The 15,312-nt window shown below is 41.3% G+C and overlaps 1 protein-coding gene across 1 annotated transcript in view; it reads right to left on the bottom strand.

Annotated features, from left to right (window-relative positions):
• The window catches only part of MYBBP1A (MYB binding protein 1a), an 85,292-nt gene that overhangs the window by 18,041 nt on the left and 51,939 nt on the right, over positions 1 to 15,312 (bottom strand). The window contains exons 17-21 of the mRNA XM_073615043.1: positions 13,845 to 13,997; positions 13,602 to 13,766; positions 12,254 to 12,411; positions 6,812 to 6,946; positions 1,366 to 1,456 (exon numbers count right to left, since the gene is read on the bottom strand). Coding sequence (XP_073471144.1) covers positions 1,366 to 1,456; positions 6,812 to 6,946; positions 12,254 to 12,411; positions 13,602 to 13,766; positions 13,845 to 13,997 — 702 coding nt within the window. The remainder of the gene's footprint in view (positions 1 to 1,365; positions 1,457 to 6,811; positions 6,947 to 12,253; positions 12,412 to 13,601; positions 13,767 to 13,844; positions 13,998 to 15,312) is intronic.

Here is a 15,312-nt window from a genome sequence, read left to right as displayed (position 1 = left end):
ATATAAATTTGTATATTACTTATGGTAATTAACCCCTTGCCACCCAGGTCAATTCGGACACTTCTCTCCTACATGTAAAAATAATTTTTTTGCTAGAAAATTACTCAGAACCCCAAAAACATTATATATATTGTTTTAACAGACACCCTAGGTTATAAAATGGTGGTCACTGCAACTTTTTATGTTACACGGCATGTGCACAGCAATTTTTTAAAGTTTTTTTTGGAAAGAAACTGCTTCATGAAAAAAAAAAAAAAAAGACGACAAACAAACAAAAACATTAAAAGTTAGCCCAATTTTTTTGTATACTATGAAATGTGTTACGCCGAGTAAATAGATACCCAACATGTCATGCTTTAAAATGGCGCACACTTGTGGAATGGCTCCAAACTTCAGTACTTAAAAATCACCATAGGCGACGCTTTATTTTTTTTACAAGTTTCATGTTTAGAGATGGAGGAGATCTAGTGCTAGAATTATTGTTCTCGCTCTAACATTCACGTCGAATGTAACCTGTGTGTGTATCTGGGCTCTGATACTAGCCAGCGCCTCACCAGCCTATATATATATATATCACATATATACACACACACACACACACACACACACACACACATACATATATATATATATATATAGATATATATCTATCTATATATAAACACACACACACTGCATAGAACAGCCACCCTTTGGCAGTATATCTGTGGCGGTCGACAAGTGGTTAAAGTAGCTATAATTGCTGTGTAGAAAGCCCAGTTGTGCCCATTGAATGTTTAACACCAGCTGGCATTGCACAGAACAAAAACCTTCAATCCTCCTGGTACCAACTCTTACCTACCTGGTGACTGTGGACACCAATCTTCACTCTTACTGAGATAAGGCTATAGATCTGCTCTTTGCTATACTACAGAGCACCCCAGATCCTCCTCTTCCCAGGTCATCAGACAGCGATATTGGCTCCTCCTCTTCTTCGTGTGACCCCATAGAAAACGGCTTGCTATGGGAGCACACAGTGACTGTGCACTCCCAAGCGGTGTGTGTCTATGAAGCCGCACTCTATAGACACACAACAGGGCTTAAGCCCTGCCCTCCCCACTTCCGCCTCACGCTTTTGTTTGACAGCAGCCAATGGCTCCTGCTGCTGTTTGAGTCACTGTGTGAGGAGAAGAGGTGCAGTCGTGCACAGTGCTGGATCTCTTTTTCCCCTCACAAAGTCAAGGGGGAGGACAGAGCAATATAAAAACTCTCTCACCTTAATGCAAGGCATGCATTAAGTTAAAAAATGGTTTTATCTATCACTTTAAGCTAAAGGATATACTATCAAAATGAATACTTCAATTCTCACATTTACTCTTTACATACTTTTGAAGATGGGCCTTTCCTTTTACTCTTCTCATCATTCTCCACTGTCTGGTCAGTCCATTTCAATACTTTAAACAGGTAAAGTGATGCACTGAAAGGTCAAAAAGTACAAACAATAAAATGGACTACAGCAGACTACACAGATATCAACACAAAAGAGCACCAAAAAGGATCTAGCACATTGGTTTTCAGAATTAGTTGGCAAGCGTTTAATTCAAAGGAAGCTGTAATTTGGGTCTGTTTTAATCTCAAATTTACAAGTTTTGACCTCTTGATGATCACCAAAGTCATATATGTGTGGTTACAAGAAGGGTCGGTCGTAACGCCCACCTGCAATACATAGCATCTGTGGTTTCTGTACTGAGAGTGCACTCACTGCACATTCCCAGCACAATGCAGAGCTGTCAAAGAAGCTCACAGTCTCTCTCAGCTTACAAGTCCTTACATGGCTGCATTAGTAATCTTTTTTGCACACCTTTTTCCTTTATTTTAAAGTGGTTGTAAAATGAGTGATCCCAATTCCTGCCAGCCCCTCTGTAATAATAATAATAATATATACTACACAGTGTGTATTTTTTGAAAATTCAACAGGTAAATACCTTTTTTCACAATCACTGATGTGCGGTCATGTGACCACCTGCTGCTCTTTCCCCAATCTAAGGACTACAGTGGAAGGGGCTGAGATTTCCCTTTGACGTCAGCCAGAGCGATCACATAACCGCACATCGGCAAAGAAAAAAAAAAAAAAAGGTATTTCGCTGCCAAATTTTCCAAAAACATACACACACACACACACACACACACACACACACACACACACACACACACACACAGTAGTATATCTTATTACAGGGGGGCTGGCAGTAATTGGGGATTACTAACTCTACTGCTGCATGGAATAGTGGCAGGAGGGGAGGGGCAGGTTTTTTATCAGCTCAATACTAGGAAGCGACAGGGAGAGAGAGAGCAGCGGGATGATGGAGGCACGCAAACTGATCACAGTATCATGGATCCACAGCCATGATTACTGTGGTCAGCATACTAAGGGTGACATAGAACAGGCAGGATCAACCATATTACAACATAGAATGGAACAGGTGACACCACACAAGCACTATGCTGTTTAAGATGCTTTAACCACTAGCCAACCAGCCGCCGAAGTTATACTGCAGCGGGTTGGCTCTGCAAATGGCCGTAGCTGTACGTTGCTCTTTTAAGAAGTGACAGCAGGTGCGGGCTCCTGGGGCGAGTCCCCTTGAGCCGATAAGCGTGCCCAATGATCGCCGGGCAAACGTGATCGCTCGTGACAGAGCGAGAACCGGGATCTGTGTGTGTAAACACACAAATCTCGGTTCTCTCAGGGGAGAGGAGACAGATCTTGTGTTCATACTAAGTATTAACACGATTCCTCTCCTCCCCTAGTCAGTCCCATCCCCCTACAGTTAGAACACACCCAGGGAACACAGTTAACCCCATCCCTGCCAATGTCATTTATACAGTAATCAATGGCTATTTTTGGCTCTGATCGCTGTATAAATGTCAATGGTCCCAAAATAGTGTCAAAAGTGTCCGATCTGACCGCCGCAATCCCGAGGTTTGCGGGGAAAAAATGTTTTTTGTTTTTTAAAAAAACAGGATATTTATTATAGGAAAAACTACAAAATATTGTGCTTTTTTCAAAATGTACACTCTTTTTTTGTTTATAGCGCAAAAAATAAAAAACGCAGAGGTTATCAAATACCACCAAAAGAAAGATCTATTTGTGGAAAAAAAAAAAAAAGGACATCAATTGTGTTTGGGTACAGCATCGCACAACCGTGCAATTGTCAGTTAAATCGGCGCAGTGCCGAATCGCAAAAAATGGCCTGGTCAGGAAGGGGGCAAATCCTTCCAGGGCTGCAGTGGTTAAAAAGGAACAGGATTTTTTTTAAAAAAAAGTTACAACCTCTTTAATCTGGTGATCCTGCCATTAACACACTTCTTATCCTAAGGTGCCAACCATACTGAGCAGCATTATTATCCTAGGATAGGAAGGGTTTGAGAAATAGAACACCTCCCTCTCTTCTCCATAAAAGACAGAAGTGTTTTGTATAGAGGTGCACCGAAATTTCGGCCGCCGAAAATTATTGGCTGAAAACAGTGTTTTTTCATTCGGCCGAATGAAAAAAAAAAAAACAGCCAATACCGAAAGGGGGCGTGGTCCGCCCTGGGTCCCGTACATTCCGGGAGTGTCATCCTGGCCAGTCCTCCACTCCCTCCTCCTCCCTGCGATCTCCGTGTTTCACGGAGCTGAATTGCCTGGCCGCAGTAACAATGTTCCAATGTGATAGACGGCACACTGATCCAATGGTGGAACATTGAATCAGCGAGATGCGATTACAGGAGGTGGGACATTGTTACTGCGGCCCGGTCAATTCAAATCCAGCTCCATGACACACAGGGAGATCCCTGCTGATGAGGGCACAGGCAGGCTGCATACGACGGGCACTGGCGAGGCTGCATCCGACGGGCACTGGCATGCTTGCTGGGCACTGGCGAGGCTGCATCTGACGGGCACTGGCATGCTTGCTGGGCACTGGTGAGGCTGCATCCGACGGGCACTGGCATGCTTGCTGGGAACTGGCGAGGTTGCATACGACGGGCACTGGCATGCTTGCTGGGCACTGGCGAGGCTGCATGCTTGCTGGGCACTGGCGAGGCTGCTGGGCACTGGCGAGGCTGCATGCTTGCTGGGCACTGGCGAGGCTGCTGGGCACTGGCGAGGCTGCATGCTTGCTGGGCACTGGCGAGGCTGCTGGGCACTGGCGAGGCTGCATATGAGTGAGGCTGCTGGGCACTGGTGAGGCTGCGTTGATCTCTTGCATCATGTCTGCTAGAGGTGCACTGAATGGAAATTTTGCTAATACTATTAGCAGTGTGTAAGTTTAAGTAAGAGTTTGCAGACATGATACAAGAGATGGTTAGAGACTGCAGACTGCAGTTTTCTTGACCTTTCTTGCACTAAAGGTGGCAATAATGGCTAACAATAAATTCATATTTAATCTGATGATATTAATTAAAAAGTTGAATAAAATTATATATAAAAATATAAATATTTTTTAAAAACTGTCATTTTTCGGCCTAGTGCATCCTTCATTTTCGGTACCAAAAGTTCCATTCGGTGCACCCCTAGTTTTGTAGTCCAGAGATAGCAGGGAACAATGCTAAAATGCTTATTATATCTCATTTGACAAGTACTAAAAAACATTTATACAATACCAGAAAATAGCAACGCTCCCTTATTTAAATTCATGCAAACCAAGCCCTTTTGAAAGTGTTCTTACAAGCAACAATTACATATGCTTCTATTTAACTATTTACCTTTCATCTGTATTTTGTCCACTGCCACAAAATATTAAAGTCACTCTCCTCTAAGTACAGTGCACATACAAGCCCCGCTGCCGTAACAAAATTAAGTTGCATCCAGTGTCCAGCTATACATGTCCTCATTACTCCCTGGTTACAAACCCACCAAGCCTCGTTTTGAATACCGCTTTTCACTCACACTGTACTGTGAGGGGAGAGTAACTGACATTTTATGACAGTGGACAAAATCCACATGAAAGTAAAAAGAAAAAGTAGAAAAAAAAAAAAAAAAAACAAAGTTATTGTGTAAGAGGAACTTGAGTGAACAAATCAGAAAAAAAAAAAAAAAATGTCATAAATGTTGGCAAGGGCAGGAGGCTGAGCGAAACTTCTTGTTCAAAAGCCCATTCACACTAGAATGCAGTGCAGGAAAACCAGGTTCCTGTGCGGCTTCCCACACCACATTCCAGTTGCACTGCCCTTGCGATCTGCTGCAGGGGTTAATGCAAAGTTAACGACACCCCAAATGCAGGTCACAAATGCAGTGCGTTTTCCCACACACCAGATCACATGGTAAAAAAGTGCCGCGGGATGCAGTTGCCGTGCATTTTCAAAAAGTAGTGCATGCACTACTTTTGGTGCAGGGTAATTTCAGCCCATTCAAAATGAATAGGGCTAAAGTCATACTACACAGAGCTGCATGTGAATCGCACAGGAACCCCACAGCTCTCTTTTGCAATTCACATACAGTTGCTAGTGTGAATAAGCCCCAAGATGAAGTTTCGCTTTAAAGGAGATAAGGAAGTACTGCTATTCTTTGGTGTTGTATCTGTGCTCAAATCTGAAATCTGTCATTGTGCGCAAAGTAACACGATTACAGTGGCAGCTCCTGAGATGGACCTGAAATCTTGTAAGCTGAAGTTATCAGTTTGCAAGAATTCAGGTTGGATGAACACCTATTTTTTTATTTTTTGCTCTTGTCAAACAGGTATAATAAAATGCTTTCAACACTATTATTTTAACAGACCAAATGCAAGAAATTCATTACATACACTTTACAGTTCTGTAAATAGGATTTTTTTTTTTTTTTTTAATCCCTGAACATAGAAAAAAAAAAAAAAAGATATAGTATATACTCGAGAATAAGCCGAGTTTTTCAGCACATTTTTTTGTGCTGAAAGTGCCCCCCTCGGCTTATACTCGAGTCAGTGCCGTCTGCCTACCTGATCAGCGTGTCATGCAGTCAGACGGCGGCCATTCCTCGTCCTCGTCTGTGATAGGGGAACACTCAGTTTCCCAGCAGTGAGTCAGTGTTCAGCCTATCACGGACGTCCTCTCATCCTCATCCCAGGGACAAGGATGAGAGGATGTCCGTGATAGGCTGAACACTGACTGCTGGGAAACTGTTCCGCCTATCACAGGCGAGGACAAGGAGGCGGCGCGGCTTTCATACACTGGAATGGCCGCCGTCTGACTGCATGACACGCTGATCAGGTATGCAGATCGGCACAGGAAGGCTGCAATGGATGGACACAGAGGTTGCAGATCGGCACAGGAAGGCTGCAATGGACACAGGGAGGTATACAGCTGCAGATGGGCATTGTTGACCCTCTTTTTCACTTACAGTAGCTGCTGCATTTCTCACCCTCGGCTTATACTCGAGTCAATAAGTTTTCCCAGTTTTTTGTGGTAAATTAGGTGCCTCGGCTTATATTGGGGGCGGCTTATACTTTAGTATATACGGTAAATATTACAACTATATCAGATTTCCTTTAACACCAGTACATTTTAAAAACATACTAACCTGCAACCCTCAGCCGGAAAATAAAGTAAAAATTTTAACAGGTCAATGCTTATGTTAGAGGCAGGATCTGTAACACTCCTGAACACATTTAAATAATGTGTTGCAAGACTGAGGGGGTACTTTGCACCAACAATGGAAAAGGTTATCATTTTGCTTTTGAATTCCATTTAAATTAACAGTACTAGAATTTGTGCAAATATACTAGCTCTGCCCAGCAGATTGCAAAAAAATAAATAAAAAATATCATTGCCTGCCTGAGAGATCACTGAAGACCATACCCAAGCATATTTTACTCACCTGAAACAGTACAGAGCCACAGAGGAGTCACTTTGTTTGGAAGCTCTCTTCACTAGTCTCTCCATCATATCATGAAGATCATCTTTTAGCTCCGACACATCTTTGCAGTAATGCTTGCTTTTGCATAAATCATTCCTTTAAAAAGGTGGTAAACACAAGATGACATTATCATTCTCTAAAGTAGACAGAAGGCAATAACATAAAAGCTATGCAGATATAATCACTGGACCAAACAACAACTTGAACAGCACTAACAGCATCAGAAACTCCTTCAAAATACAATCGGGTACTTTAAATAAATATATATAATTTTTTTTTTTTTTTTTATCGGCACATGTGCATAAGCCAGTCAGTGACTCACTAAATGGTAAAAGTAAGAAAACCAATGACAGCCCTGCAAAATCCAGGGAAGTAGATTCAACCCACCTACAAGGGTTAAGACTAGGGTTGTGCCGATACCGAGTATTTGCACAAGTATCGGTACTCCTGCAAATGCACAGATACCGGAAACCGATACTTTCAGGCTCGGTTCCTTGAGCTGTCAGTGGGTCTCCCCAGTGTTAAAAGAAGTCCGGTAATTGGAGCTGTCAACAAAAAAAAAACAAAAAACAAAAAAAAAAAAAAAGCAGCCGTCAATGTTTATTAACAACATTGCTCAGACCTGAAACACTAAAATAAAAAATTTTTTTTGTACACTACTGTTTCTTCATCTGCAGATCAAAGGGATGAACAAATGTTCCTCTGTTTAACCCCTTTAATAACCCTTAATTTACTCTAATCAGCCTTAATTAACTCCCTATTCTCCTCCATTTAATTATTTTCCTGCTTTTTTTCTTTTGTTCACGTCTATTTTATAAATGATAAACAATTAAAAATTTTTTTTTTGTTTGCTTTATTAGTGAATATTTTTACACATATATAATAAAGTATCGGTACTTGTGCTCATTGTAAAAAAAATGGTATCAGTGCATCCCTAGTTAAGGCTGACAGTCCACTGACTGGAATGGTACCAGCTGATTGGAGAAAAGCCAATGTATCACCAATATTTAAAAAGAGCCCAAAATACATCCCTGGGAATTACAGACCAGTTAGCCTAACATCAATAATATGCAAGCTCTTGGAGGGGATGATAAGGGACTATATACAAGATTTTAGTAGTGAAAACAGTATTATTAGCAGTAATCAGCATAGTTTCATGAAGAATCGTTTTTGCCAAACCAACCTATTACCTTCTATGAGGAGGTGAGTTGCCATCTAGATAAAGGAAGGCCCGTAGACATGGTGTATCTGGATTTTGCAAAAGCATTTGATACAATTCCCCATAAATGTTTACTGTACAAAATAAGATTTGTCGGCATGGACCATAGGGTGAGTACATGGATTGAAAACTGAACTGAACATGGGTGAGTTCAGAAGGTGGTGATAAATGGGGAGTACTCTGAATGGTCAGAGGTGGGTAGTGGGGTCCCCCAGGGTGGACTTGAAGTCCACCCCCCCACAGTGAGAATCAATCCCTAGGACACACTTAAACCCCTTCATCACCCCCCTAGTGGTTAACCCCCTTCACTGCAGTGTCATTTACACAGTAATCAATGCATTTTTATAGCACTGATCGCTGTATAAATGACAATGGTCCCAAAATAGCGTCAAATATGTCCGATGTGTCTGCCATAATGTCGCAGTCCCGATAAAAAAAAAAAAAAAACGCAAATCGCAGTCATTACTAATTAAAAAAATAAAAATGCCATAAAACTATCCCCTATTTTGTAGACGCTATAACTGTTGCGCAAACCAATCAATATATGCTTATTGCGATTTTTTTTACCAAACATATGTAGAAGAATACATACCAGCCTAAACTGAGGAAAAAAAATTTTTTTATATATTTTTGGGGGATATTTATTATAGCAAAAAGTAAAAAAATAATGCGTTTTTTCAAAATTGTCGTTCTTTTTTTTGTTTTTAGCGCAAAAATTAAAAAATGCAGAGGTGATCAAATACCACCAAAAGAAAGCTCTATTTGTGGGAAAAAGAGGAAGGCAATTTTGTTTGGGTTCAACGTCCGCGCAATTGTCAGTTAAAGCGACGCAGTCCCGAATCGCAAAAAGTGCTCTGATCATGAAGGGGTAAAATCTTCCGGGCCTGAGGCAGTTAATGTAGAAAAATGTAAAATAATGCATTTAGGTGGCAAAAATATGAATGCAATCTATACACTGGGGGGAGAACCTCTGGGGAAATCTAGGATGGAAAAGAACCTGGGGGACCTAGTAGATGATAGGCTCAGCAATGGCATGCAATGCCAAGCTGCTGCTAACAAAGCAAACAGAATATTGGCATGCATTAAAAAGGGGATCAACTCCAGAGATAAAACAAAAATTCTCCTGCTCAACAAGACTCTGGTCCAGCCGCACCTGGAGTATGCTGTCTAGTTCTGGGCACCAGACCTCAGGTAGGATGTACAGGAAATGGAGCAAGTACAAAGAAGGGTAACAAAGCTAATAAAGGGTCTGTAGGATATTAGTTATGAAGAAAGGTTACGAGCACTGAACTTATTCTCTCTGGAGAAGAGACGCTTGAGAGGGGATATGATTTCAATTTATAAATACCGTACTGGTGACCCCACAATAGGGACTTTTTCGCATAAGGGAGTTTAACAAGACACATGGCCACTCATTAAAATTAGAAGAAAAGAGGTTTAACCTTAAACTACATAGACGGTTCTTTACTGTAAGAGTGGCAATAATGTGGAATTCCCTTCCACAGGCGGTGGTCTCAGCAGGGGGGCATCGATAGTTTCAAAAAATTATTAGATAAGCACCTGAACGACCGCAACATACAGGGATATACAATATAATACTGATATATAATCACACACATAGGTTGGACTTGATGGACTTGTGTCTTTTTTTCAACCTCACCTACTATGTAACTATGTAGCCAAGATAGATACAGTGGTAAAGGAACAGCAAAGAAAAGACGCAGACCGCTGAAAATTAAAGTATAGAAGCTCTGCTACCCTGTTTCCCCGAAAATAAGACCTAGCGTGATTGTCGGTGATGGCTGCAATATAAGCCCTACCCCCCAAATAAGCCCTAGTTAAAGTCCTTGTAGGTCTTATTTTAAGGGTAGGGCTCATTTTCAGGGAAACCGGGTAGGGCTTATTTGGGGGGTAGGGCTTATATTGCAACCATCACTGAGAATCACGCTAGGTCTTATTTTCGGGGAAACAGGGTAAGTGCAATGTAGACCTAGCTTTGCTAAATGTATCACAAGACTGGCAGAACAGAATGTCAATCCTATGGCAGATAAAAGCTTACATAACTACATATGTAGTTTCTACAGTCTCAGCTGTTTTTTCTTAATTTTATTTTTTATGCTGCATATCAAACAACAGGGTCAAACTATGTAAAATCATAATAACTTAACATTATGTTTTTTTGGATTATAAAATGGAAGCCAGAGAGCCTAAGAGACTCCTACATAAATACAGGGCAGACAATCCAAAATCCATACTGATGCTGTTTCTAGTGGGAAATGACTGCGGCTGTAAACGCTCCCATCTACTTAGGCTCCTTTCACATGGGGCGGATCCGCTGGACAGACTCCGCTAGCTCAGCAGGAGATCGCTCTGTTGATCCCCGCTGAGCAGGCAGATGACAGGTCAGTCTCTGCTCACTGTGCAGGAACGGACCTGTCAGATCCCCGCTGTTCTCTATGGGGAGATCGGATGAAAATCGACAGCCTGCCCATTTTCATCCAATCCTATCCACTGGATGGATGGCGAACGTATTACCATCCGTCTGTTTTGAGTGGATCTTGTCAGGTCGGATGGCAGGAGGGTGTCAGCGGACACATAGAAGTCAATGCGTGGCTCGCTCGGATCCACCTGAAAAACAGACAAGCGGACCCGAGCAGGCGATTGTGTGAAAGGGGCCCTACTCAAACAATGAAATACATTGCGCCCAGAAAATAGAGAGATATATAAAACTAGGCAGCATGTTGTAATCACATAGAGCAATTAACAACTCCCACAGGAATCCTTCGGAGGGAGACCCAGTGCAATTCAATGTAATTCGAAAAAGCAGGTGCATAATGAAGAGCTCTATTATGTAGCGCAATGCCCTACCTTCCAATCAAGATAAAAAAGGAATTTTCAAGTCATAATCACATTATTGGGGTTTACAAGCCATGCTGAATACACTATCAAATTTGGAAGAGTATTCTCTGCTGTTGTACGTGGCTATATACAAGGGTAGATTATTCACTAGCAATTTTCATTGATCTAGAGTGGGTGATGTAGGGGATTTCCAGTGGACAACCGCTTTCCTGGCCTAAAAAAAAGTAAAATACCAAGTAAGGTTCTGGTCACTCTCCACCCACCAGCCAAGGCCCAACAAACAGTAACCAATAGTCATGAATAGCTGGACAAGTCCAGAAAATATGGAGGAAGTCTCCACAGAGCATAGCACCTCCAACACTCCATAGACTGGATATAGCAGAGAAACTCACCCAAGCTCTATCGCTGTATGATGCAAGTATGTGAGCAGAGTGTTAGCACACAGGCGGAGTATATTCACTGTGAGCCCATAACAAATACAAGATGGCACCCCAACAGCTTCTTCTTTAGCGGACTTTTATTTGAGCATAGCAGCAATTACAACATTTATAAATACTAACGCATTTCGTTCGAAGCCTTCCTCAGCCTGCTATGAAAAAGGCTTTGGCCAAAATGCGTTAGCATCTATGGGATTTTACTATTGCTGTTACGCTCAAGTAAAAGTTTTTGAATGAAGAAGCCACTGGACCACCGGCTTGTATTTGTTATGGACTGGATATAGCCAAGAATTTCCGCTGGGTGGAGTAGGGTAATAACAAGGAACAATTTTAAACTGTATAAAAGTTTGTCTCTAGCCGAAATCAAAGGATGGAACGGATTGCCCCAGAGATCATCCCCAATCATCATTCTCCACGGTGGGGAGGCCCAAGGCCCATTTTTCCCTGTCTTTAACCAGGCCCTGTAATTTAGGCTGCTGAATTTCCTTATACACAGTGGAATGAATATTAGCTAAGGACGTACTTCTCAGGAGATTCTATACAAATTTTCCTAAGTTAAAAGAGGCTAAATGAAACTGAACAGAGCAAGTACGTCCTAATCGCAAAAAAGCACAATGAACCTAGAATTGTCGCCTCCATCACCCCTGATGCATTAGCTTTGTTTTATCTGCATGGGTGAGTTGTCATGCCAAAAAAATATTGAAAAAGTGGGGCGTGCCAGTCCCCAGTGACCCAGGGATTGTCTTAGGGTGGCTAAACTGAGACGAGGGGCCCTATTATTCCATAGAAGAGGACATTAATGCATCCAGCTGCTTAAAAAGGAAACCATTTGTATCTTTAAAACACACATGTACTTTTTAGAAGTATAAAACCTGCCTTTATACTTACATGAATATGTCTGCTGTTTTTCGAAGAAAGTCCTGTTCCTGTTGGTTAGAGTCTGAGCTCATACTCTGCTGTATTACAGAAAGCAAAGGCTCTATAATATTAAACACAAGTGGACTGCTAGACTGCTTCTTCACAAACACTTCAATCAGGTCCAGTACCTGCATATAATTACAAAAATGCTATATTATCAACAAACAAGAGGCATAAAATGTAACATTTACAAAACTCATGCTTGCACATCATTATGTTTTTATCTTAAAGACATATTCCACTTTTTGTAAGATGCCGATAAACACACCCACATTGCAAAGAGAAAAAGTGTGAATTAATCAATCTTTTGCAATAAAGCCTGCAAAGCAACTGCAATCAGCACATTGCAGGTGCAATACACAGCTTCCCTGCAGACTATTCTTTTAGCTCGAGATCCGGCCTTCTGCTTTGGAGCTGGAGAATGTACTCAATGGACAATGAGTGGGGTGACATTGGCAAATTTGTGTTACATTGAAAATTTTGAGTCCCTCTGCTGCAGGGGTAGATATTTTTCCAGCTACTAATATTTAAAAAAAAGAGTAAGTATTCTTCTTTAGGGCCCATACAAAACAGGTGTGTGCTCAACACAGGCTCAATGCATGCACACAGAACAACAATTGCTGACAATGTGCTTTAATTCATACCAAACTAGAGTGTTGGCGTTTAGGAGGAAGTATAGGCTAGCAGAATTTGTACTCAGCACAGATAAACATGCAACAGTGCTGTTGTGCAATACATTTAATAAAACTGTTAATTCAACAACGATTAAAAAAAAAAAAAAAAATAAGGAAGCATTGTGATGTGATTATACAACCATCTTAGCAAGCCTGCCACAGTGAACTAAAATGCTATAATGTTAGGGTAGCATTTACATTCTAAATATACTGGTTGCTTACACTGGCACAAGCTTTACTGCCATCTGATGGAAACAATTGAAACTACATTTTCACAGCTTTCTGCTACATTGCAAAAGTAGTATCTGTGTGTGCTTTCAAATGAAGTTAATGATGATTGTACCGTCGGATTTTTTTAAAATTTTCATTAAGTGTTAATTTTTCAAGAAAATCTTTTGGAGGGTCTACCCCAAGTATTATGGACAGTGTGCAATTGTGTTGCTGTGACTGCACCTCTACAAATACCATCACCTTAAGCTGTTTGAAAACCCAAAGATGTTTTGACATCCCCAAGATTTTGCCGAATGAAAGGAGAGAGTGTCCACTTTTATAACTTGCAACTTATTTTCCACCTCAGTCAGAAATAGTTTTGTTTGTAACATGATAAAAATAAATTGGTTCCAGCAGAGGAACTCCTTTAGCACCTTGGTCTTGAAATCCCTCCTTAAAATTTTCTCATGACGGATTTTGGCTTTCTGGTCCTTCTTTGCCTGAATGCGTTTCTTCTGCTCAGCAAACAAAGCAGAGAGATTTTCATCAAGAGCCATCATGGTCTCATCGTCCAGCTCGTCATCACTGTCGTCACCATCCTATATCAAAAATAAGAACTTATTATTTGTCATTAACTGTGTTCATTATTTTAACCTTACCACCCACTGTTAGCTTACCATAGCTTTGCCTGCATGCAGAGCATCCATTAGTTGTTTTCGAAAAACCTCATTCACATCTTCTTCAGGTAACTCCTCTTCATCTTCACTTTCTTTGTCGTCTTCTTGATCATCCTCCATGGCACTGTCCTCATCAGAAGTGCTCTCTTCATCCTTATGGCCAACAATGGACATTACGCAATCGGTTATCATATTTTAATGTAAAGACTTTTACTTAATTTTCAATTCTTACTGAAAATAGCCCACATTTACAAAAAAGGCAGAGAAGAGCAAGATATGAGTAAAATCTCAAGTACAAAAACTGCGTATTGCCTGCTTCCTGACTAGGTAATAAAAGAAATTCCTACTTGATTGCATAAAGCAACATTTCCAGCCAATTCATCTTGGATATTTGATAGTTTACATACATCTCTATATGACAATTCCCCCTATACCTCAATTATAGACTTGGAATAAGTTACCTACTAGTAGATCCCCAACATGTTCCCCCAACAGTCTGCTGTTGATATATGGGATTTCTTCAGATATACTAAAGAAATTGAAAGCTTTACCGGCTCCTGCCCCCCTTACAACACCTATACTGACTACCCTGTAAAAGTAAGAAGCTTCTACATACCTATTCTCAAGGCACTCTGGTCTGGTCACATGATCGACTCAACAGCAGCAATTTCAGGGGAGAGTAGGGACATCGGACAACTGATGTCCCATAGCAAGCCTGTTGTTGGTGAGGTCTCCTCTCCCCTGAAGCCAATCACATGACTAGACACCGGAGCGCATTAAGATTAAGTATAAGCATCTCCCATCTACAGGGTAGTTAGAATAGGTGTCAGAAAGGGGATGGGAGCAGTTTTAGGCTGTGTTATCTAGAGCCTGGAATTCCACTTTAACTAAAAGTACTGCCAAAAGGTCAAGATGTCAGCAAGCAGCTCCCGCATGGCGTTTTGGCAGGTCAAGGGGCCGTGTTGACAGGCTTTGGTTTACCAGTTGTCCAGCTTTAAATAGCTTTGGGTGACTGCCTTCTGTAACACAATGTATCTTTTAAAAACAGGCTGTGTTAAAGACTAATTCACTAGCAAATATGAGAAAAACAGCAAACAGTCAAAAGGAATCACATCTGGGAACAACCATCTGTGGGAAGCAACTACAAGTTCAGTTTCTTCCTCTCAACTGAGTAGAGCTATTGCCATTTTTTACAATTCTGTCTCCTATGTTGCTAGGCGCTTCCCAATCATAGCTATGAGGAGTCTAATCTACACCCCTCCTGCTTTGGCCAATTCAACAACAGCTAGGAAGGAGACTGACAACACACAATGGCAGCTTGTCCTGACTCTAAGCACTTTCCTAAAACAAGCAACAGAATGAGAATTGCAGAGACCGATATGCCCCCCTCCCTCTACAAACTTCTTGCAGTTGCTTGTCTGATGAAAGTTATTAGAGCTGAAATAAGCTGCCGCTACACAGTGTCCAT

This window comes from Aquarana catesbeiana, linkage group LG02 (assembly GCF_042186555.1).
Source record: "Aquarana catesbeiana isolate 2022-GZ linkage group LG02, ASM4218655v1, whole genome shotgun sequence".
Taxonomy (NCBI): domain Eukaryota; kingdom Metazoa; phylum Chordata; class Amphibia; order Anura; family Ranidae; genus Aquarana; species Aquarana catesbeiana.
The sequence above is the reverse complement of the archived record's forward strand: the minus strand, read 5'-3'. Positions and strand labels throughout refer to the sequence as shown.